The 24,993-nt window shown below is 45.2% G+C and overlaps 1 protein-coding gene across 1 annotated transcript in view; it reads right to left on the bottom strand.

The window, feature by feature from the left end:
* Positions 1-24,993, bottom strand: part of LOC136587558 (lysosomal protective protein-like) — a 30,460-nt gene that overhangs the window by 4,801 nt on the left and 666 nt on the right. The window contains exons 3-14 of the mRNA XM_066586214.1: positions 24,825-24,936; positions 24,680-24,730; positions 24,025-24,111; positions 23,337-23,492; positions 22,836-22,927; positions 20,318-20,402; positions 20,011-20,096; positions 16,313-16,385; positions 16,002-16,150; positions 9,637-9,712; positions 4,730-4,819; positions 830-931 (exon numbers count right to left, since the gene is read on the bottom strand). Of these exons, the coding sequence (XP_066442311.1) occupies positions 830-931; positions 4,730-4,819; positions 9,637-9,712; positions 16,002-16,150; positions 16,313-16,385; positions 20,011-20,096; positions 20,318-20,402; positions 22,836-22,927; positions 23,337-23,492; positions 24,025-24,111; positions 24,680-24,730; positions 24,825-24,936 (1,159 nt within the window). The remainder of the gene's footprint in view (positions 1-829; positions 932-4,729; positions 4,820-9,636; positions 9,713-16,001; positions 16,151-16,312; positions 16,386-20,010; positions 20,097-20,317; positions 20,403-22,835; positions 22,928-23,336; positions 23,493-24,024; positions 24,112-24,679; positions 24,731-24,824; positions 24,937-24,993) is intronic.

The raw sequence follows: 24,993 nt of genomic DNA, 5'->3' as shown, positions 1-24,993 counted from the left end.
TGTATCCAATTTCCTCCTTGCAAGTGGAATGAGAAAATCTATGCATTTATCAAAATCCCTCTATGAATCGTATTTGGAATTTTGTTAGCACACTAATCCACCTTTAAAGCAGCGCTTCTCTGGCTGACGGCAGTCGGGTCTTAAGAATTAGTCACTGAATTATTATCTATGACAATCAAGGTCAGATCTCATAGATGTAGATTCTACCGTATATTCAAGATATAATCCTGCACTGAGACAACTGAGCTAAGTAGATAACAAATCATAATGTGTAACTGCTAACTGAATAGCTTCCCTATGAGACAGTTCTGGTCACTGTATAATTGTGTAGAGGCGGTTTGTGAAAAACATCTATAATTTGCATTACTAGTCATTTATTTCAATGGGAACTGTGTAATTTCCCCTGTAGTGGTAGTACATGAGCAGTGAACACTTGCTGCCCAGGCTTTTGCATATATTACTGATATATCACTTATAGATCACTTTGGGTCCCAACAGTGGGAACATTCAGCTTAATTTTTCACGAACCTTGCATCAAAAATGGATCACAAAAAGGGGGCAAATCAATGATATCCTAGATGTTTAGAACCATCTATTAGCAGATATAGTAAATAAACTTCCAATATGAACTATGAATAGTATCTACAATATCTGGACCTACCATATCAATCAAGGTCAGTAGGTAATATGCATGGACTCCATGGACCACTTGGCCTTTATTGGCCATAACAGGATAAGAAAAGTTGATGACACTTCACAACTAGAACATACAGTGAGAAAATACAGAAACAAAGACTAAGAGTAAAGAACAACTGCGTGCTGTTTATACCTTCACAGTTAGAAGGGTGAGGTTGACGAAATCTTTTGCAAAACCAGCAATCTGTAACTGTGTTCCATCATGGTACATCCAAGGATGGTAGGAGTCCTCTACCTGCAGAAGATCAATAGATACAAGGACATTGGTGGACAGTGAATACATATCACACAGAATTACTGAGTAGCAGATATAAAACATGATAGAATAGGAGCAAAAAGATAGAGATTAGATGGCGCTACTCCTGATGGAGAAACAGTGCGCTATGGTAAATCACTGACTTTATTTACATTAAACAAACTGACAGGAATTACGCGTTTCGTGCCCGAATCGGGAGTTTCACCAGATTTAAGAATCTGATGCAAACAATTCAGGAAAAAAACTGCTCCTTATAAGGGATTATTCTTTATTTAAACATGTATTAAAAAGTTACATAAAATAGTTCAGCACAAGCATAATGCCCAGGCATACGTGTTTCAAAGCAGAACACCTCTTGTTCCCTGCATCGGGAGAATAATGACCTACTGATTAATTTAAAAGCCAGCTCATCAATTGGATACACACATTTGGAAGACACCCACAAAAATGACGGACCGTTGTAAAAATGCACAATATATCAAGACAATGGAAACTAGAGTGTTACAAACACACAGAATGCCATAATAATAAGTATATGATAAATAACTTTTGTAATTCATCCCCAATGGGTGTCAGATTCCCAATTCCAAATCCAATAGGCTTCTCTATTTAATACACACTTCCTCCAATCTCCTCCTCTAGGAGTTTTTTTTAAAGGGGTGGTCTCGCGAAACCAAGTGGGGTTATACACTTCCGTATGGCCATATTAATGCACTTTGTAATGTACATTGTGCATTAAATATGAGCCATACAGAAGTTATTCCACTTACCTGCTCCGTTGCTAGCGTCCTCGTCTCCATGGTTCCGTCTAAATTCGCTGGCAGCTTGCTTTTTTAGACGCGCTTGCGCAGTCCGGTCTTCTCCATTCAGCACGAGCCGCTTCAGTGTGCTCCCCGCTACAGCTCTTCTGCGCATGCGCAGACGAGCTGTCACTGCTCGGGAGCGCGCTGAAGCGGCCATTCTGCACCATCCTCTGTTAGAGGAAGGTGCAGAAACTGGAGCTGCCCAGCGGAGAAGACCAGCCCAGCCCAGCAGCCCCGAGAAGCGTCCCAGGTAAGTGATGGGTCGGGGGGGGCTGCCGCTGCGCCGGGCTGCGCCGGGGGGGGGCTGCCGCTGCGCCGGGCTGCGCCGGGGGGGCTGTCGCTAGGCCGGGGGGGCTGTCGCTAGGCCGGGGGGGCTGCCGCTGCGATGGGGGGGGCTGTCGCTAGGCCGGGGGGGCTGTCGCTAGGCCGGGGGGGCTGTCGCTAGGCCGGGGGGGCTGTCGCTAGGCCGGGGGGGGGCTGTCGCTAGGCCGGGGGGGGGCTGTCGCTAGGCCGGGGGGGGCTGTCGCTAGGCCGGGGGAGCTAGCGCTAGGCCGGGGGGGCTGTCGCTGCGATGGGGGGGGCTGTCGCTAGGCCGGGGGGGCTGTCGCTAGGCCGGGGGAGCTGTCGCTAGGCCGGGGGGGGGCTGTCGCTAGGCCGGGGGGGGCTGTCGCTAGGCCGGGGGGGGCTGTCGCTAGGCCGGGGGAGCTAGCGCTAGGCCGGGGGGGCTGTCGCTGCGATGGGGGGGGCTGTCGCTAGGCCGGGGGGGCTGTCGCTAGGCCGGGGGGGCTGTCGCTAGGCCGGGGGAGCTGTCGCTAGGCCGGGGGGGGGGCTGTCGCTAGGCCGGGGGGGGCTGTCGCTAGGCCGGGGGAGCTAGCGCTAGGCCGGGGGGGCTGTCGCTGCGATGGGGGGGGCTGTCGCTAGGCCGGGGGGGCTGTCGCTAGGCCGGGGGAGCTGTCGCTAGGCCGGGGGGGGGCTGTCGCTAGGCCGGGGGGGGCTGTCGCTAGGCCGGGGGGGGCTGTCGCTAGGCCGGGGGAGCTAGCGCTAGGCCGGGGGGGCTGTCGCTAGGCCGGGGGAGCTGTCGCTAGGCCGGGGGGGGGCTGTCGCTAGGCCGGGGGGGGGCTGTCGCTAGGCCGGGGGAGCTAGCGCTAGGCCGGGGGGGCTGTCGCTGCGATGGGGGGGGCTGTCGCTAGGCCGGGGGGGCTGTCGCTGCGCCGGGGGAGCTAGCGCTAGGCCGGGGGGGCTGTCGCTGCGATGGGGGGGGCTGTCGCTAGGCCGGGGGGGCTGTCGCTAGGCCGGGGGGGCTGTCGCTAGGCCGGGGGAGCTGTCGCTAGGCCGGGGGGGGGCTGTCGCTAGGCCGGGGGGGGCTGTCGCTAGGCCGGGGGAGCTAGCGCTAGGCCGGGGGGGCTGTCGCTGCGATGGGGGGGGCTGTCGCTAGGCCGGGGGGGCTGTCGCTAGGCCGGGGGAGCTGTCGCTAGGCCGGGGGGGGGCTGTCGCTAGGCCGGGGGGGGGCTGTCGCTAGGCCGGGGGGGGCTGTCGCTAGGCCGGGGGAGCTAGCGCTAGGCCGGGGGGGCTGTCGCTAGGCCGGGGGAGCTGTCGCTAGGCCGGGGGGGGCTGTCGCTAGGCCGGGGGGGGCTGTCGCTAGGCCGGGGGAGCTAGCGCTAGGCCGGGGGGGCTGTCGCTGCGATGGGGGGGGCTGTCGCTAGGCCGGGGGGGCTGTCGCTGCGCCGGGGGAGCTAGCGCTAGGCCGGGGGGGCTGTCGCTGCGCCGGGGGAGCTAGCGCTAGGCCGGGGGGGCTGTCGCTGCGATGGGGGGGGCTGTCGCTAGGCCGGGGGGGCTGTCGCTGCGCCGGGGGAACTAGCGCTGGGGAGCCGGGGGCTAGCGCCGGTTACCTGCTGTCTGGTCGGCGGCTGCGGGGCGTCTGGTCGGCGGCTGCGATGCGTCCGGTTGCCATGGAGACACAGCTGGCGGCGTCTCGGGAGCGCGCACGTCGGGCTGCAGCGAGCGACTGGGAAAGAGCCGGCGGCCATCTTGAGGAAACTTTTATAACTTGCTGAAACGCTGGAACGGTAAGTACGAACCAGCTAGAAATGTCATTTACAGGGGGGCTTAGTAATGTGTGTTTAATGGGGGGGACTGGGCAAAAAAAAAAATTAACTGCTTCCTCGAGACATCTCCTTTAACCTTTTCAATGCCTCTATACTTCAGATTGGTAGTAGAGCCTGTATGTGCCTCTATGAGATATCTGGCTGCTCCCGATGTATTTTTATTCCGCCTTTCAATACCTAATATGTGCCGTGAACCTTGTTATCAATTTCCCGACTGTAGAGCCCACATAGACGAAACTGCACTCTGTACAAATTATGTTATAAACTACGGGTTGCGTTTCACAATTCTTAAATGTTTTTTATTTTAGAACTGGCTAACTTATTAGATGCATAACAGATATTTGTCTTTTAACTGAATTTACATACATTACAACGGCTGCTAACGCGGCCAGAAAACCCTCCCAGCGCAAGCCAAGTTTTCTGATTATGGCTTGGGTGATATTCACTGGCGGATAAAAGTTTTTGAAGATTCTTACTCCTCTTTGGGGCACCGATGACTCCCTGGTCACATGTTTGATTTAAAATTCCTGTCTCAAGATGGGAAGGTATTTTCTGCAAAAGCAATGACGCTACCTGATTTTTATAACAACTCAGTTTACCGATCTCAGCGTGGAAATCGGAAGAGCTACGGAGAGGCGGCAGGTCTCCTGCATTACATTACAGGCTCTCGGCAGCGTTCTGGCTGTGGAAGCATAACCGGGGAAAGTGAGAAATTAAGATTTTGCTACCATCAAATATTGGAAACTGGTAATGCACATCTAGCGCTTCCTCTGCTCTCTTTTTTTCTTTCTTCTGTATGAGGAATGAAACATTTGGACATTTCTGAAGAACATTTTTAATATTTTATATGATCACATAAGTCTGCTTACCTTCAGATTAAGCGAATTCACAAACCACTCAATGGCCAAAAAGTTGCATGCCATGTCCAAGTCTCCACTATACACCAGGATGCGATACTTCTGCAGAGAAGGACAGACAACAGATAATAGCAATTATAATTAGTATATGTTGCCTAGTAAGAAGGGGTATGCAAGAAAGTAGAACCAGAAAGTGGAAATTCTGTAAAAAGCAATGAAGAGACATAAAATAATGGGGATTATTTGTTTGCAGTCCCAAACCACAAAGTGGATTTTTTAAAAAGTTTTGTTAGCATTAGTTTCACCATATACCACTAATACTATATAGCATCTTCCTTTGCAGTCTGTGGGGAGTTTGAATTCCCTGTTCTCCTCCTGTGTATAAGCCTGCCACATTGATTTCATGACACGGAGGTGTCCGGTGATACACATTATGCCAGCAACAGGCTATAGAAAGTACTACTGGGCACTGTGACACTGTTATTCTGTGAATTGTATAGCACTATTGGTCTCTGCACTGTATGGCACTGTTGGTCTGAACATTGTACAGTGCCATTGGCTTGGGCAATGTATGGCACTATAGATCAGTGCACTGTATGGTGTTATTAGTCTGGGCACTGAATAGCACTATTAATTAGGTTACTGTAGGGCACAATTGGCATTAACTCCATTTGACACAATTAATCTGGGCACTATATGACAGCAGGTTTTCTTTTATATACACTAAAGGTAAAAAGTTTTAGAATACCTCAATTTTTCAGCTATTTTTTACATGAATACGGTTCAAGTACAGCAAATAAAGGGAAATATTTTAAAAGTACAGTTAACCCCTTAGTGACGGCCCCATTGCCTCGTCCTAGCTAAGTGGGCTTTAATCCTCAGGGACGTAAAAGCATGCTTCCACGAGGATTAAAGCCACATGGGCTGAGGACGTGACAGTTCCATGCTGCCGACTGCCGGAGGTAGCCAACAACCTGGAGCTGTCATGGGGGACTGAGATATCCGACCCCTGGTCATGCGATCGCTGCTATCCAACGGATAGCGCTGATCACATGAAAGTAAATAGAAAGTGAAAAAAGTTAAAGTTTTAGCTTCCGTCACAGATCGCATCCATGAGGGCAGCTGAAACTACTCAACCCTGTCATCCGCAATGTCCTGCGGCGATCTGGTCCTTCCAGGACCCTCCGTAATCTTCTGCGCATGCGCGCCCGATGAAAACGTTGGGCATGTGCACAGAAGAGCTCGCGCCCTGGGAGATTTAAAATCCCTCTGCTCCCAGCTAGCATGTGTAGCCGGTGGCAGAGAGATATCACCAGGAGCCACTGTATGCGGTTCCCAGTCACATGATCGCTGCTATCCAATGGATAACAAGGATCACTTAAATTAAGAAAAAAGAAAAAGAAAGTTTCATCTCCCCTCACGAATCATATCCATGAGGGAAGATGAAATTAGGGATTCATCTGCAAAACGTTTCCCGGCTTCTGCACATGCACCTGTCGCTGAAGTGGCGGACGCATGCACAAAGGCCGTGGATTGCCCGGGTAATTTAAAATCTCCCTGCTCCTGGCTACAAAACGTAGCCGAGAGCCTGGAGATTTCACAGTACGCAGTCCCTGGTCACTTGATCACTGCTATCCAATGGACAACAGCGATCATGTAAAAAAAAAATTACAATTTCACCTACCGTCATGTATCCGATTCATAAGAGGAGGTGAAATTACTTAGTTAAGGCCTCTGACGATGTCCCACAACTGGAAGATGCCGTGAAGCCTGACTACTGGAGTCTCTGCTTAAAGGTCTGGAGTGGTTGAACCCTTGAGAGTAGGACCTTGCCGGGAACCGAAAGGAGCATTATCAGCCTGTAGCTAGTGCATGCAGTTTTTGGGCCCTTCCACTTGCACAGGGCAAGTAGATGCCCTCCTACCATTCGAAGGGGACTTTCCCACAGGACCAGACGTGCAGAAATAGTTGATGTAGGGCAGTGCTTATCAGCTTAATTGCGCATCTCAGCAGTTCGAGTGGAATGCCATCTGAGCCGGCGGCGCGTCTGTGTCTAAGTTTCTGAATAGCAGAACAGACCTCTTTTCATGATAGTGCATCTGTAGGCACAAAATGGTCATCCACAGCAACAGATGCGAGGTCGTTGAGATAGTGGCACGGATTAGCCGGTGGATGGTTTAGGGTAGATGAGAAATATTAACGCCAGCGTTGGAGTGTCTCGTTATGGTTGGTACAAGGGCTGCCATCGGATTTGTGGATTGGCATATGCCGGCTGGTCCCTGAGACCCCTCGGATTTTGGCGACTGCTTTGCATGCTGCTCTTAGATCGTTTGACTTCAGACCCTCCTCAGTTTCACCATTATAGTACCGCTCCATGTCTTTTTTGGGCTTTGCCTGGCACACGCCCTTTAGCCTCGTACATTCCGCTTGATTGTTCTTAAGACGGACTTTCGCCTTTGCTTCAAGGACCTGCATAGTGTCATCTGTTAGCCAGGGCTGCCTACGGGAATTCCGGTATCTGAGAAAGATCCTTGCAGCTTCATGGATAGCATCTCTTGTGGCATTCCAAGCTGCCTCTGGTTCATCTGGGAGATTATCCAGAGCGTGAAACCAGTTTCGATTGCGATCTTATACTGACATTCGAGTGCTGCATCTTCCCTCACGGCGTGAACGTTCAGTGAAGGTTGTGAACTTGTCTTATGGAGCGGACGGAGTGGAACTGCTATTTCGGCAATAAGCAAATGGTGGGCTGTGTTTGCTGGAGCTTCTGCCCCGCGGTAGACTCTACATGATTTGACACAATTGCGATGATGAATGAGTATGTGATCCAGTTCCTTTTTTGTACATTCATCGTTGGATATCCAGGTAAACCTATGCATGCCACGTCTCTGGAACCAGGACCCCGCCACTGCGAGGCTCGTTGAGGTACAGTATGACAGCATCCGATGGGAATTGTCATTGGTTGGGCCTTCACCAAAGGGTCCAACGATGTCTTCATAGCCAGGAGTACGGGTTTGCGTTCAAGTCGCCAAGCACTATGAGTACATCATGCGGAGGGATGGACTGCACAGTGGTGGCAAGCTGGTCGTAAAAGGCATCTTTGTCTGCAATTGTGCGTACTTCAGTTGGTGCATATGCCACAATAATGGACATGTGACCGTCACAATGAACGAACCTGGCATACTGCAGATGCGGAGAGATCGGATGCCACATTACCGTGGACTGATTTATGGGAGGGCGAAGGATCAGTGCCACTCCCTGGGTGTGGTCTGAGCCACCAGAGTGTAAAATGGTGGCGCCATTAACCTTTTGCTGGTCATGATGCAGTAGACAAGCTTCAATGATGCTGGCTACTGTGATGTTATATTTAGCCAGTTCATTGATGAGTGCCAACCTTCATTCAGAAAGGACTCTGCTATAGATTACATATAATCTGCGGTGATGCATGAATCTGCTTCCAATGTTGATTCTGGTCTTAAGAGTGTCAAAGATGGTTATAAACTGCTATGAAATGTTATAAAATTCTTCTATGATGTTGGGATTTGAAGTTGCCTTTTAATACAGATACTTTTCATATGTTCTATATTGTGTCCGTGACTAGAAAAATGCTCCACCACAGGTAATTCTGTATTTCTTTCTTTAATTGTGTGGCAATGAGACCTCATTCTCACTTTCATTTTTTATCCTTTCTCCAACATAGAGACCCCCAACAGGACATTTACTGCACAGGATCAGCTACACAACAACTAAGTTACTAGGAATTTCTCGAGAGAAATTCCTAGTAACTTAGTGCTTTAGTACTTTGTATTAGGGTTGTAGTCAGCACTGTCTTTTAGGATATGCGGTTTATTAGATTCAGTGTTCAGTGTACTTGTTATTAGTAGTCTTGGACTGGTTTCCAGTCTCTCTCCCATAGCGGGGTTGTGCTTTCTGGATAGGTTCTTTGCTTGAGAGACCAGTCCAGTTCTGTCAGTTTAGCCCATGAAATCCTCCATACCTAGATATGCTCGGTTCTGCTATACTAGTTTGTCCTATAAGACCTGTACAATCAGTCATTGGTTTTTACTCCATCTTTGAATTTGAAACTTGCCGTTTCCCGTTGTGCAAACTAGTCGATCCAGATGTGACACTTGCTAGCTGCATACTTATCACATTGTTTGATGGTTTTATATGGACAATGTATTTCACTATGTTCAGTATAAAGATTATATAATAGGTTTGATTTTGGAGGTGGGTGTGTTTGGTTAGCCATGTAATATATGCAATTCTTGTATTGTAGCAGCTAGTGGCTGTTATCTACATGATACTTTCTTAATGTTTAAGGGAACCTCTCATATAGAATATGTAGTCCAGCACGTTATACAGCAAGAAAAACTAAGTAGATTGATATATAGTTTTATGGAAAAAGATTCAGTAGAATTTATCATTTACACCTCTGCCCCTTCTCGTTTTTAGGAGTCAAGTGGGCGGTACTATCAGTGATTGACAGCTATCACTGCATGATTATGTATACAGAGATAGCAGTAAGTCAATAAGTAAGACTCCCACTGGACTCCTAAGAATATGAAGAGCAGAGATTTACAATAGTAAATTATAAGTTATACTGAATATTTTCCCATAAAATTCTATAATATTCGTCTTAGTTTTTCAGCCTTATAACATGCCTCCCGCAGATAAGATACCATGCTCAATGGGACAAGTTCCTTTTAAATACCTTGCTTTACACCGATATTCATGTGTTATAGGGGCTTCATCAATGTAAAATCATATGGTGACTGAAGTTATTATTTACTCTTTCTCTTTAACATACATTTTCTGTAGGGAATGAGATCTGGATTGTAATCTCATAGGCAATACACAAACTAATATGAGCTATACTCTTATAGGATACCGGATGAGCTTGCACCAAATTTACTCACCTTCTCTTTCAGGAGCTGAAGGTATTGGTCATGTGCATTAGTCATCTCTCTCTCAAAGTTCATGGACACGTCGGCGCTGTGAAATAGTAGATGGTGATATTGCATAGGCTGTGGCATAACAAGTCATTAGGCTTTATTAACTCGTGAGGCGGTCCCACTGTGCAATGACCTCTCTTAACAGTGGGTGTGTTCAAGAAAAATGAAGTTTATGCTTATCATAGTCATTGCTCTGTCCAATGTGTCGTTCCCTTCCTACCTAGGCCGGAGCTACGGGAGTGGGTGAGTCCGCGGTGCTCTCTGCAGGCGCTCAGGTCGAGTCCCGCTGCGAGAATTCTCGCAGCCGGATCCGACCCGGCCGTCTGCAGGCGGCCTTAGACACTATGCAGCTGCTTTGCCTGCTACCCCAATAGTTACACTTATGAATGTGAGTTACGTACAAAAATATGTGCAATTTAATCGTTAACTAACTTAACGGGCTCAAAATAAGACCCTAGCATGTCTAATTGTGCTATGTAACTTTTGAACCAAGCAATGTGACTCCACGTGCTTCCGCTTAATCGCAGTTTGCCACATGTTGTCACTTGTATGTTTGTGGCTGAACTGTACAGAGTAAATACCTAGTTGGGGTCACATTGACCCTTCTAAGTGACTTAAAAATCACAGTTGCAGGGGAGTAGAGGGACTTAAACCGCTATCACTGGCAAGCGCCTTAAAATATAACCCTTATTAAAGTAATTAAGAACTAGGGGGGAGCGGCATTAATACACAGACAACACAAAAAAATTGATACGCACAGACAGGCACTGTACGTGATTCTAGAACAATAATTGGTTATGTCTTAATGTGTAACAGACATATTGCCAATTACTGAAATAAGTAAAAAAATAGAAGGATAGTTGTCCTTAGCAGATGTGAAGGGGAACACAAAATATTGATTTCCTGACCACTAAGGCACTGCCTGTCCGCCCATAATCATAAACAAACAAATAGGCCCGTCCACAAGAATGAGGACCAACAGGTTAAAGGTGATTAAAGGGATGTGACCCCCCAAAAAGGGGAGATAATAGGGAATCTACTATCCCAGTTGTTGCATGAAAGTTAGGCCAGAACAAGGGCTGTGAGTTGGCTTTTAGGTCCAGTATAGTTTAGGTTCTGGATAATCCTTCAGCACAAACATCTGGTTCACCAAAAAAACGGTTATATAGTGGCTCGACACATTTCTGTTGTCGACACGACTCATCAGGAGCCTGTATAGATAATGAATAGAGATGAGCGAGCACCAAAATGCTCCGGTGCTCGTTGCTCGAGTCAAACTTTCCGCAATGCTCGAGAGCTCGTTTCGAGTAACGAACCCCATTGAAGTCAATGAGCGACTCAAGCATTTTTGTATGGGACCTATGCTCCACATAGATCATGACTTGTGAAACCTCAGAAAGTCATGGAAACATCACAGAACCGGATAGGGAACGGCAGGGGCAGCATGCTGGGCTGCATCTCTGGCTCCCAGGTCCCACTATTAAGCCAAAATGGGGGCAAGAGTCTGGCATCACCCCCTAACAATTTTTACTTCGGACAAACCCTCATTAGCAAGGCACACCTTAGCTAAGCACCACACTACCTGCAACCAAGGACAATCACTGCCTGCGGGTGACACCGCTGCCTCTTCTCCTGGGGTACATGCTGGCATTGCTGTCCATTCTGTGTAGGTGTTAGACAGCTCAACACCGCAGTGGAAAGTCTTTGAGTTCCTTGGGCTTGCCTATACTGTCAGTGCACAAAGATGGTATTACACAAGAAGAAATCAGAGCGCCCAAACATGGCAGAGTTTCACCCCGCCAAGGACCTCGGCCCACATTTCTACCCTAGTCAGTCAGTGTATTTGTGCCAGACAGGTAAAACACCACAATGGGAAGTCTTTGTGCACTCACAGCATAGGCGAGCCCAAGGAACTCAAGCATGGTATTACACACGAGGAAATCAGAGTGCTCAAACATGGCAGAGTTTCACCCCGCCAAGGACCTCGGCCCACATTTCTACCCTAGTCAGTCAGTGTATTTGTGTCAGACAGGTAAAACACCGCTATGGGAAGTCTTTGTGCACTCACAGCATAGATGAGCCAAAGGAACCCAGGGAAAGTATTAAACATGAAGCAATTACAGTGCCCAAACATGGCAGACTTTCACTCCGCCGAGGACCTCGGCCTCTGCCCACACCCTCAGCAATTGTGGGCATAAAGCGGACTTCGATGCTAGTACAGCTGTGAATGTCTCATTTAATTAGTTGCGGTTGCTTTCACCGCTCCAAAGACTGGATTAACCAGGAAGAAGTTCCACAGGCCCAACCTGGCGCAGTTGCATTTCCTCCAGGACATAGGCCTCTGCCCAAACCCTCAGCAATCGCGGGCACAAAGCAGACTCCGATGCTAGTACAGCTGTGAAGGTCTCATTAAATCAGTTACGGTTGCTTTCACCACTTCAAAGACTGGATTAACCAGGAAGAAGTTCCAGAGGCCCAACCTGGTGCAGTTGCATTTCCCCCAGGACGTAGGCCTCTGCCAACACCCTCAGCAATCGCGGGCATAAAGCGGACTCTGATGCTAGTACAGCAGTGAACGTCTCATTAATGCAGAAACGCTCCTCTTGTTTGGCCCAAACCAGTGTCTCAGATAACTGTGGTAACACAGGAGAAAATACATGTTGCCCAGTGCTAATCCCCTGACCCCAAGCAGGAGGAGGAGGTGGCATTACAAGGCCAAGAAACCATGACCAGGACCCGCTATAGTCTGTGTGGGAAGTATGTGAGCGGGCCCAGGGTCAGGCTCGGTCCCAGCAAACACCTTGTGTGACCCAAGGTGCCGCGAGTTACATAGCAATGGAAAAATCCATGTGCTCACACACTATTCATTCTGTATAGGTGTCGGATACCTTAATCGACACCGAAAGAGGAAAGACATCTGCACTCTGCACACCCTACCCAAGTCAGTCAGTGTAGTTGTGCCAGACAGGTAAAACACCGCTATGGGAAGTCTTTGTGCCCCCACAGCATAGGCGAGCCAAAGAAACCCAAAGACAGTAATAAACATGAAGAAATTACAGTGCCCAAACATGGCAGACTTTCACTCCGCCGAGGACATAGGCCTCTGCACACACCCTCAGCAATCGTGGGCATAGAGCGGACTCCGATGCTAGTACAGCAGTGAACGTCTCATTAATGCAGTAACGCTCCTCTTGTTTGGCCCAAACCAGTGTCTCAGATAACTGTGGTAACATGAGAGAAAATACATGTTGCCCAGTGCTGATACCCTGACCCCAAGCAGGAGGAGGAGGTGGCATTACAAGGCCCAGAAACCATGACCAGGACCTGCTATAGTCTGTGTGGGAAGCACGTGAGCGGGCCCAGGGTCAGGCTCGGTCCCAGCCTCCACCTTGTGTGACCCAAGGTGCCCTGAGTTACATAGCAATGGGAAATCCATGTGTCCCCACACAGATAGCTCAACACTGCAAGGGGAAGTCTTTGAGTTCCTTGGGCTCGCCTATGCTGTCAGTGCACAAAGATGGTATTACACAGGAAGAAATCAGAGTGCCCAACCATGGGAGAGTTTCACCCCGCCAAGGACCTTTGCCTCGGCCCACATTTCTGCCCTAGTCAGTCAGTGTATTTATGCCAGATAGGTAAAACACCACGATGGGAAGACTTAGTGTACCCATATTATAAACAGACCCCTGTAACATTCCTGTAGCAAAGGTATAAACAGACCCCAGTAACATTTCTGTAGCAGAAGTATAGGCAGACCCCAGTAACATTTCTGTAGTAAAAGTATAGGCAGACCCCTGTAACATTTCTGTAGCAGAAGTATAGGCAGACCCCAGTAACATTTCTGTAGCAAAGGTATAGGCGGACCCCAGTAACAATTCTGTAGTAAAAGTATAGACGGACCCCAGTAACATTTCTGTAGTAAAAGTATAGGCAGACCCCAGTAACATTTCTGTAGCAGAAGTATAGGCAGACCCCAGTAACATTTCTGTAGTAAAAGTATAGGCGGACCCCAGTAACATTTCTGTAGCAGAAGTATAGGCAGACCCCAGTAACATTTCTGTAGCAGAAGTATAGGCAGACCCCAGTAACATTTCTGTAGTAAAAGTATAGGCAGACCCCAGTAACATTTCTGTAGCAGAAGTATAGGCAGACCTCAGTAACATTTCTGTAGCAGAAGTATAGGCAGACCCCAGTAACATTTCTGTAGCAGACGTATAGGCAGACCCCTGTAACATTCCTGTAGCAAAAGTATAGGCAGACCTCTGTAATATTTCTGTAGCAGAAGTATAGGCAGACCCCTGTAACATTTCTGTAGCAAGAGTATAGGTGAACCCCTGAAACATTGGTGTACCATGAGTGTAGGCGAAGGCCAGAAAACTTAGTTAGACAACAGTATAGGCGAGGGCCAGAAAAATCAGTGTACGAAGAGTACAAGAGTACCCCTGAAAAATTGCTCAACCGCGAGGGCATGTGAACCCAGAAACATTTTTTAAAGATACAGCTTGCTGTTACTTAATTTGTAACAGAGCCTGGAGGCAGCCCTGTGAAAAAAATTGGTTTCTGGTAAAGTATCAATACTTTTGAAACTTGGAAAAATTGTTAAAAAAAATTTAAAAGCAGAGCCTTTTGGGCCGCAGAAAAATTGGCAGTTCAGCATGATGACATGCTGTTTTAGGAGGAGGAGTAATAATATCCGAGAGTGATTGACAAAGCTAATTCTTCCACCCTGCTTCATATGCCTACAGCCTACCTTCAAGGCTGGAGATGCTGCTAGGCTTTGTCTTTATTATTTTGGGTTCTCTTACCTACACATTTTCTCATGCTCACTAGCATTAGTCAGCATTTGTTTGCAAAATTGGTGCTCCCATATTGACTTCCTTGCAGTGTTTTCTGCATTAAGAATTGGACATTTATTATAGGAGAGGGGTCGTTAGGTATCTAGCTTTTTATCACCAGCAGACATTGCTGGGTGTATCCATACCCGTTCGGTGATACTTGCAATCCGCAAACAGATACTCACCCCATCTGAGAACCGCTGCTCTTAGCAGTACAGGGTATCTCTCTTAATTTTTCCTAGACCATTTCTGGGATCGTGAAGCCTGTGTTTTTTCACTAGGCATCAGAATATTCTACTGGGCACTGTCCTCACCTTCGAGATTCACTCTTAGGTTGGTTTGGACATCATTATCTTTACCACTATATTACTTACCTTTTGGTTCATTAATTCAGGCTCCTGATGAGTCGTGTCGACGACAGAAATGCGTCGAGCCACTATATAACCGTTTTTTTGGTGAACCAGATGTTTGTGCTGAAGGATTATCCAGAACCTAAACTATACTGGGCCTAAAAGCCATCTCACAGCCCTGGTTCTTAAAGCTCTTTTCTGAAAATCACTTCAGGGGTGCCGGCAGACCATTGCCTTCAATGGAGCTGCCGGCAGCATCCGCGACTTCATTGAAGGCAATGCACGGACCTTCACACACGCGTGTTTTTGCGCTTATAGGGGTGCGCACCTATGTACGTACCTATGTACGCACACACACAGGCTTGTGTGAAGCCACCCTGACTGTTAAGTCTAGCTGCAAAGCTTTCATGCACTATTTGTTTGCTTGTTGTTTGTCGCTAATTTTCAACCAGAATGGTAAAAGAGCAAAATATTTAATGAAAGCATATTAGAAGATTGATGAGAGAAAAAAAAATACAAGTACTACAGCAAAAAGAAAAAACGATACAAGTTTGGTATCATAGTAATCGCACGGACCCATTGAATAAAGTTATCATGTCATTTTGGTTGCAGTTTATGCGCCGTAGAAACAAAACGCACTGAAAAATAGTGGAATGTCATTTTTATTTCATTTTACTCCACTTTGAATTTTGTAAACGTTTTTCAGTACATTATCTGGTACTTTAAATAGCACCATTAAAAAATACAACTCGTTCCACCAAAAACAAGCCCTCATGCAGCAACGTCGATGAATCAATAAAGGAGTTAGGATTTTTCAAACGGGGGGAGGAAAAAAAGAAAAGGGGACTGTGCAGGCAGAGCACACTGCCACAGCTTGTGGCATTGTGCTCTGCAGGTCCCATAGTGAAACATAGCCCGGAAATCTTCAGGGCTATATCACTATGGGCAGTGGAGCCTGTCCCTGAAAATTTCCAGGCGTGCCACTCAAGGGGTTAATATATTTAGACTATAAATTTACTAAAAGACAATAGCACTGAAGGTCTTATTAAATTGCCATCTAATAGATGCCAGCAATAGGAATTAAGCAGGTGGTGAATTTTTCTATAGTGTGTAGATAAAAAGAGTGGGCATGTAAGAGAATTACCTGCAGATCTCCCATTGGGGCAGTTCGTGTGGGATATGTAATGCTGACCGCACATCGGGGTTGTTCAGGTAGGTAGTGAGGTCTGTTCCATCCACACAAGGAGGACTCATTGATATCGGCTTGTTTAACCGAGACGCATCCTTCAGCCTCTGTTGAATGTAAAAGAATATTTTGAAATGTAAGTGGAGTCATTACTGAAGATATACTCAAAAATACAAAGTCATGATCAGATGTGATGGTTCTTCCTCATGTTTACCTACTATCATCTATGTACCTACTGACTATTTGGTCTTTTGCCTTCATATACTTACCTTACTGAATGCAGAATGACTTTGAATAGACAATGTCCCCGGGTGATAGGCTTTAATATGGTCCCCATAGTCTCTGCAGAAAGAAAAGATACGTGGCCCATCATGTAGCAGAACATCACTGATCTTATCTATTTGATCCCAACACTGGAGCACATCATTAGGAAGTATGTCATTAATTTACCCTACCCAAAATGCATGATTTCCCTTTTATAAAGAATCTTTTATTTTGGAGGCTCAGCGTGGGCGGGGGTATATTTTTTCTAATTAAGGCTCATCTATATATATAAAGACGAAAGCCCTCACTGACTCACTCACTGACTCACTAACTGACTGACTGACTGACTCGCCAAAAGTTCTCCAACTTCCCGAAACATGAATTTTGGCACAAGCATAGATTATCTCCAAAATAGGAAAAGTAATTGGGTCCCAACTCGATCATTCAATTCTAGCGCAAAAGAATTAGCGTCGAAATTTAACGTACATAATCTAAATCTCTCACTTCCCGATGTCATAGAAACTTGAAATTTGGCACGGGCATTGATTATGTCATAAATGGGAAAAGTTAATAGGTCTAAACTTGATTATTCAATCCTATGCGCAAAAGAATTAGCGTCCAAATGTTATGTACGGAATCTAATTCTCTCACTTCCCGGTGTCATAGAAACTCGAAATTTAGCAGAAGCATTGATAATGTCATAAATAGGAAAAGCTAATGGGTCCCAACTCGATTATTCAATTCTATGCACAAAAGAATTAGCATCCAAATTTTACGTACGGAATGTATTTTTCTCACTTTCCGGTGTCATAGAAACGTGAAATTTGGCAGGAGCATTGATTATGTCATAAATCGGAAAAGCTAATGGGTCCCAACTCGATTAAATTAATTCTATGCGCAAAAAAAATTAGCTTCCAAATTTTACATATGGAATGTATTTTTCTCACTTTCCGGTGTCATAGAAACGTGAAATTTGGCACGAGCATTGATTATGTCATAAATAGGAAAAGCTAATGGGTCCCAACTCGATTATTCAATTCTATGCGCAAAAGAATTAGCGTCCAAATTTTACGTACGGAATGTAATTTTTTCACTTTCCGGTGCCATAGAAATGTGAAATTTGGCATGAGCATTGATTATGTCATAAATAGGAAAAGCTAACGGGTCCCAACTTGATTATTCAATTCTATGCGCAAAAGAATTAGCATCCAAATTTTACGTATGGAATATAATTTTCTCACTTTCCGGTGTCATAGAAACGTGAAATTTGGCACAAGCATTGATTATGTCATAAATAGGAAAGGTTAATAGGTCCCAACTCGATTATTTAATTCTAGCACAAAAGAATTAGCGTCAAAATTTTACGTACATATTCTAAATCTCTCACTTCCCAATGTCATAGAAACATGAGATTTGCCATAAGCATTGAATATGTCATAAATAGGAAAAGTTAATGGGTCCCAACTCGATTATTCAATTCTAGCGCAAAAGAACTAGCGTCCAAATTTTACGTACGAAATCTAATTCTCTCACTTCCCGATGTCATAGAAACTTGAAATTTGGCACGGGCATTGATTATGTCATAAATAGGAAAAGTTAATAGGTCCCAACTCAATTATTCAATTCTAAGTGCAAAAGAATTAGCGTCCAAATTTTATGTATGGAATCTAATTCTCTCACTTCCCAATGTCATTTTATATAAAGGAAACGTCGCATGGTTACCTCCCGTGATGTTTCCTGGGTAACGCAGAGAACAATGCAAAATGGTGAACATATGTTTTTCTGGTATCTCTAAAGTAACCACGACTTCATAAGATTTTCGGTCTGAAAACCAGATAAACACCAGTACCAAATTAACTCGGGCGAAGCCGGGTATATCAGCTAGTGACTTATATGGCTCTGGCCTTGGTTGGCTTTTATTGGAGAGGTTTGTTAGGTATTGTTCTGTCCAACAACCTCAGCTGTTTAATGTCATAGTTGTGATTTTCAAATTGAAAGGTAAAAATAATAATCCTTTTATGGCAATAGCATAGCGAACTTACAACCTATGAGGAAGCAGGGTGACACAAAAAGTAACAGTGCCTGTTCTGTACAATGGCCTAGCCATCTTTTACTAAATAGTTTAATATACAAGACCGCTTAGGCTGGTCACCAGCCGGTATCTGTGTGTGTGTAGAGATGCAAAGTGCCTTTGAATGTATGATGTGTCGGAGGTACTGAAGGACCTGTTAGGGTCTGAGGAATAATGTAGAAGAAGGTTAAACAGAAGAATTAGATTAGAAAATACAGTAGGCCTCCCTAAAGAAATATGTATTAGGTCACACTTAGATCTGTGGATATTAATAATAAACTTGACTGACTGGAGTAGCACATTCCAGAGAACTGGTGCAGCTTGAGAAAGGTCTTGGAGACAGGAGTGGCAGGTTCGGATTATTAAAGATATTAGTCTGAGGTCATAAGCAGAATAGAAAGCACCAGTAGGGTAGTAGACAGAGATGAGGGAGCCAGTATAGGGCGGTGCAGCACTGTGGACAACTTGGTGTATTAAAGGGATGAGTTTGTACAGTGGATGGGCAACCAGTGCAGTGACTGGCAAAGTGTGGAGGCATCAGTGTAGTGACCGGCACAGGGTGCAGGCATCTGTGTTGTGACCGGCACAGGGTGGAGGCATCTGTGTTGTGACCAGCACAGGGTGGAGGCATCAGTCCAGTGACCGGCACAGGGTGGAGGCATCAGTGTAGTTTTCAGCACAGGGTGGAGGCATCAGTGTAGTTTTCAGCACAGGATGGAGGCATCAGTGTAGTGACTGGTACAGGGTAGAGGCATCAGTCTAAAGATCGGCACAGGGTGGAGGCATCAGTGTAGTGACTGACATGGGGTATATTTATCAGTGTAGTGACCAGGGCAGGGTGGAGGCATCAGTGTAGTGACTGACATGGGGTATATTCATTAGTGTAGTGACCAGGGCAGGGTGGAGGCATCAGTGTAGTGACTGACATGGGGTATATTCATCAGTGTAGTGACCAGGGCAGGGTGGAGGCATCAGTGTAGTAGTTTAACAAAAAAGATGAGCCTGGCTGCTGCATACATGATAGACTATACAGAGGTGAGTTTAGTGAAAGACAAATTGGTAGTAAGTGATAGTAATCAAGATGAAAATGAATCAGGCGACAATAAGAGTTTTTTTCTGTTTCAACTTTTATCCATGTGAGGACCTTCCTGAGCACGGGGACCATTTTTTACTGTATGCAATTTGTTTCTTCCTTTCCAAAATATCCCTGCGAGTTTTGGATTTTCCCTGAAGCTCTCCCTATTTGTAGATGTTGTCATTACTTCTGATCTTAAAGGGTCTATGAGGGATATAGCAGAAACATATTGTAACACATTCTAAGGAATCCAATTAAAGTATCATGGGATCTAGTATGATGGGATCTGTTGGGTTTCCTCGGGTTTACATTTTTTTCATGAACAGTACAATATAGTAGGCTACGCTATTGTTATATTCTGCCCATCGGGGATAATTGAAAGCTGATGGAATCGGAACGCCGGCGTGATCAACTTCTGATACAACATTCTGATTTGTTTGCCCTTTGTGCCACAGCCTGAGATAATATACAATGGTCTCCAATTAGTAGGTTTATGCAAGAGATTTTATTTACAGGGTATAGAACATACATAAAATATAGTAAAATCGTCAATGTACCTGATCTCACCAGGTTTTCCCTCCAAACATGGCTGAAAAATATTATATGGATTCAGCTTTTTAGTGTATGTAAAGGCTTTTCCAAGCTAAAAAAAGAATGGGACATAAGGTCAGGTGACATTTTACATGTATGTGTATCTTGTGTGATAATGTCTTGCATTAATAAGCAGTATGAGGTTTCCAATTTATTGTATTTGTACATCACTAGCACTTACGACCCAGTATGATTCCTGCCATTTCCAATGTGCATTGTATAATAGCAATATTCATGGAGTGATTGGTGGCACAAAATGATCGTAATACTTACTTCATCTGCACATCCCTCTTTGCTGGAATTAACAAAATTACAAACTTTCTTTGTACAGCAAGCGTGCTCTAGACGATGCCATGTCCTATATCAAGAATAACAGGACAGAAAAGAAGAATGGGGATGAGAAGTATTAGACATGATGTTCTCATATGAAGACCTATCAGTTGTTTCCACCATTTTCACATCCCCATAGAATCTAGTGTATATGGAAGTTGCTATGTACACCAAGGCTGCTGAATTGGAAAAGCTGGATCTTTCCTATTTCTTTTACTGCTGGCTAAACATCTGCTCAGCCCACAGAGACTGATATATGCCCTTTAGAAATGTGTATATGTTCATATTACAAATCTACGTAGAAAGGTTGCATAGTACTGTGCCTATTGTTGAAGTATTCACTTAATTTATGTGATAATCAAGGGGTATCAGAGTCTTATCAATCAGGTATGCCTAATTATATATAGATCACGCATCAGAGAAGAGTACACATGAGAAACAATCAAATGATGTTTCACAGCTTTTCTGTTTTATTGTTGCAATGCAAGAGGGTATATCCATGGTGGTGAACCTATGGCATGCTGCTCACTATGATAGTGATTACTGTCCGATAGTCACGCAGTGGCGCTAATCCCAGTGCACACTCTGGCATCAGTGTGTGCACCCGGGTTCCTCCTCCCCCGACCGCTCTACTTTAGTTCAGCAGAAGGACAGGAGAAGAGAGAAAGCATTCCTGGCACATCCAATTCTGACAGTAGTGCCGAAAAGAGGAGGAGCGGCGCTGATTACACGGTAGAGGTAAGTGTATGGGTTTTGGGGCCATTACTACTGGTGCTACTGTGTGGTTAATATTGCTACTGAGGCTACTGTGGGGTAAATACTACTACTGGTGCTACTGTGAGATTAATGTTATTACTGGGGCTACTGTCGGGTTAATGTTACTGTGGGTTAATATTACTGGGGTTACTGTGAGGTTAATATTATTACTGGGGCCACTGAAGGGTTCACTATTACTACTGAGGCCACTGTGGGGGGCACTATTACTACTGAGGTCACTGTGGGGTCACTTACTACTGAAGGCACTGTGGGAGTTACTATTACTAGTGAGGCCACCGTGGGGGTTACTTTTACTAGTAAGACCACTGTGTGGGTCACTATTACTAGTGGGGACAATATGGGGGTCACTATTACTACTGAAGCCACTGTGAGGGGCACTATTCCTACTGAGACCACTGTGGGGGACACTATTACTAGTGAGGCTACTGTGGGGGTCACTATTACTAGTGAGACCACTGCGGGGGTTACTATTACTACTGGGGCTAATATAGGTGTCACTATTACTACTAAGGCTGTTGTGGATTTCACTATTACTACTGAGACCACTGTGAGGGACACTATTGGTCTATTGCTAGTGAGGCCACTGTGATGGTCACTACTAGAGCAAATATAGGGGACATTATTACTAGTGAGGCCACTCTGCACATGGCAGCATACCTCATGCTAACTTAGGGTATGTTTACATGTGGTGGAAATGCTTTGGAATATCTGCAGCGTAAATTTATGCATCGAAAAAACAGTTAAAATCCATACCACTGGTGCAGATTTTGACTAGAAATAAATTGCATATCTGCAGCTGATTTCATACTATGCAGTGTTGCCCTCACTTCCTCAGAAGGCTTCTCGCAGTCAGCGCTGCTTGGCTTCCAGTTCAAAGCAGCCTGGTCATGTGTGCCGCTGCTGGTCAGGTGAGGCCACTACAGGCCACTGAGAACCAGAAGCTAGGGAACGCTGAAAGTGGGAAGCCTACGGAAGAAGTGAGGGGGAGCGCCACATAATATGACATCAGCTGCGGGTACGCAACTGATTTCCAGTCAAAATCCAACACCAATGGTACTTTAGTGCTCTAGCTAGGAAAAAAAACACAGAGCGTTCCTCCGTGTCTATTTTGAAGGCGACCCTGTACTTTTTGAGCACTCGGTCTCTAAAAGGTTCTCCATCACAAGGTTATATAGTTTGACAACCCCCACAAAGTCAACTTAACAATTCAAAATCTACAGCATGTGTGATACTTCTCTCTTAGTAAAACATTACAAAGGTAATTATGACAAAGCTGCATGTTCAGCGTCTGGGGCCCTGTTAGTAAAACTATAATACGTTTCTTTAATACATGTACATCTTACTATGCACACGGCACACATATTACACACATGACACTACTGCATAAAATATAATTTAATGCTTTCACACTATAGACCACCATAATTACACCTCTGTGTGCGCCAGTTGAGTACAGGGACATTCAGAAGTTGTTTCTCATGGATTCTACAAATATATTCCCCCCAAAAAAGTGGTATGTTTCACACATGTTGTATTACCATCATAGTCTGAGGATTGCTTCTGGGGAGAAAAAAAACTATGCTTCACGTTTCTAGTTGTGTACAGTAGATACAGACAGATGAAATGACAGAACATATAGGCAACCTCTACATACACACTTAACAGGTGTTCACTTTACACTCACTTTGTATCCCATAGCCCGTGGTAATATGTAAAATATGGAAGGGAGTTGAAGTCCAACATAACATCTGTAACCCCGTTTCCTATAGTGAGGCCCTGAAATTGAACGATAAAAAAATAAATTAAACGCTTGTATTATCTGTTAGAAACCATCATCCCTTCCCTGCGGCATCAGGATCCGTAATGCCACATTTTTAAAACTGTCTGTGTTGGGAAGGGAATGTAAGGAAGTGCAACACCTCACTTATAGGAGTGGCACAACTAAGCCCCGCCCCTTGGTGACTCGACCAGCATGTCACCATTTTTGACAGTAAAGTAGAAGGGTCCCGGTATAAAACAGCAGCAGGCGCCTTCTTGACAGAGTTAGAGTGGCATTGCATTTATAAATCTTTAGATGTGTGCACTGTCTCATAATGTTAGGTCAATAAAATGGAGAAATGGAGAGTCCCTTTATAGTTGACCATATAGTTTACATCACTTAAGTAAATATAAAATGTCTTCTTACCTTCAAGTTTATACTGCTGTCTTTTTCAACCTCCACTGCCAGAGAAGGAACATAAAAGCCCCCATAACTCTCCCCTGTTATGTAAAAATCATTTTTAACATACTCTGGGTAGAGGCGAAAAAAATCCTTTAGGGCCATGTAGTTGTCCCGAGCAGTCTGGAAAAGAAAAAAGGAAGAGAAGTCATGTAGGCGCACCCATCCTATATTCTTTGTATAGGCAGTGTAGCAGGGTGTATGCGCTTTATGTCCGCTGTAATGAACTTGGAGTCATGTTGTTAATGAAATATCAAAGATTATCACAGTCTCCAGGAAGGCATGTAAGCCTCCCCAAGAGAGAGATAGGCAGGTAGATGCAGAGTTGTATTTGTGCATTGATTGTGCATTCTGCCTTACCTAGGCCTCCAGGAGTAAAATAAGGCTGTCATTAACTTACTCCCCTCTGCTGACTCAGTCCCAGTCTATACAGCAAAGTTGACAAGTGAGATGCAGAAAACAGAAAATGGCAGCTTATTGTGTGTTTATTGTGTGACGAGTGTGAAAACTGGAAGCTAAAAGAAAACCACCACCAAAATGTAAAAATAAATGTTTAAAAATATGTAATAAAACCCTGAATTAAATAGTATGTCAGCTTCTGGTGATATTTTCCCATGATTATATAAATAAAGAGTAGACAGACACAAGCTCCTACCTGTGCATCACCTGTGGTATAATTTTTGTCATCAGAATAGGAAAATCCAACTCCAGCAGGGGATTCCAGATAGATAACATTCGCAATCTAAAACATTAAATGGGAAAAAAAAGGCAAAAGCAAAATGTTTGTAGCAAGGTGATTCGTTTCCTAGCATTGCTGCCTTAGCGCTCCATGTTCCTGGATGTATACATATCCCCTTGATTCTCTGGGTTGGACTCTATCCACATGGTGTGTTTCTGAGGCATACAACTGTATGATCGCCTATAGGCCATACATACTACAAGCACAAGAGGCTGTAATTTTCTGTACAGTTTATAAAAGACACACCAAAGTATATCAGCCTAGCGAAAGGGTGCCAAAGGGACACATTATATGAGTCCATGGGCCCATTAGTATATGCAATTTGAGTGATTCTGTATACAATACTGTATAAAACCCAAACCATAAATTACAAAGGTAAAAGAAATCTGCTCACCTAGTAACTGCTAAACTATCGGCAATGACAAAGAACCTGTTGCTGCACAGCTTAGATAGGAAAGCAGCCCATCATGCAATTTACAATAGAAAATGAAGATGACATTCCACTACACATGAGAAAGGGAAAAATCTTGATCGCAAAATAGGCTATACAACAGACCATGAGAATCATCACCTTATTCCAGGAATGCTCATTGTACTTCAGGGTCCGGCCATCTGGCTGAATCTATCATAAAGATAAATAGGAGGATGATAAGTCTAAATTCTCAGAAAGAAAAATCACCAATACTACATACTCTGGAAGCATCTACTAAACTAACCAGGAATGGACCGTGCTCTGTTAAGAATCCAGCGAGACTGCTGCAGCCAGGACCTCCATTCAGCCACAAGACCAAAGGACAAGACTTGGGGTCATCCTGACATTCCACAAACCTGCAGAGAGAAAGATGGTGAAGATAGATGGAGAACAGGGCTGGCGGGGTATTGTTC

This window comes from Eleutherodactylus coqui, chromosome 13 (assembly GCF_035609145.1).
Source record: "Eleutherodactylus coqui strain aEleCoq1 chromosome 13, aEleCoq1.hap1, whole genome shotgun sequence".
Classification (NCBI taxonomy): Eukaryota; Metazoa; Chordata; class Amphibia; order Anura; family Eleutherodactylidae; genus Eleutherodactylus; species Eleutherodactylus coqui.
This window is presented reverse-complemented; position numbering and strand designations above follow the sequence as displayed.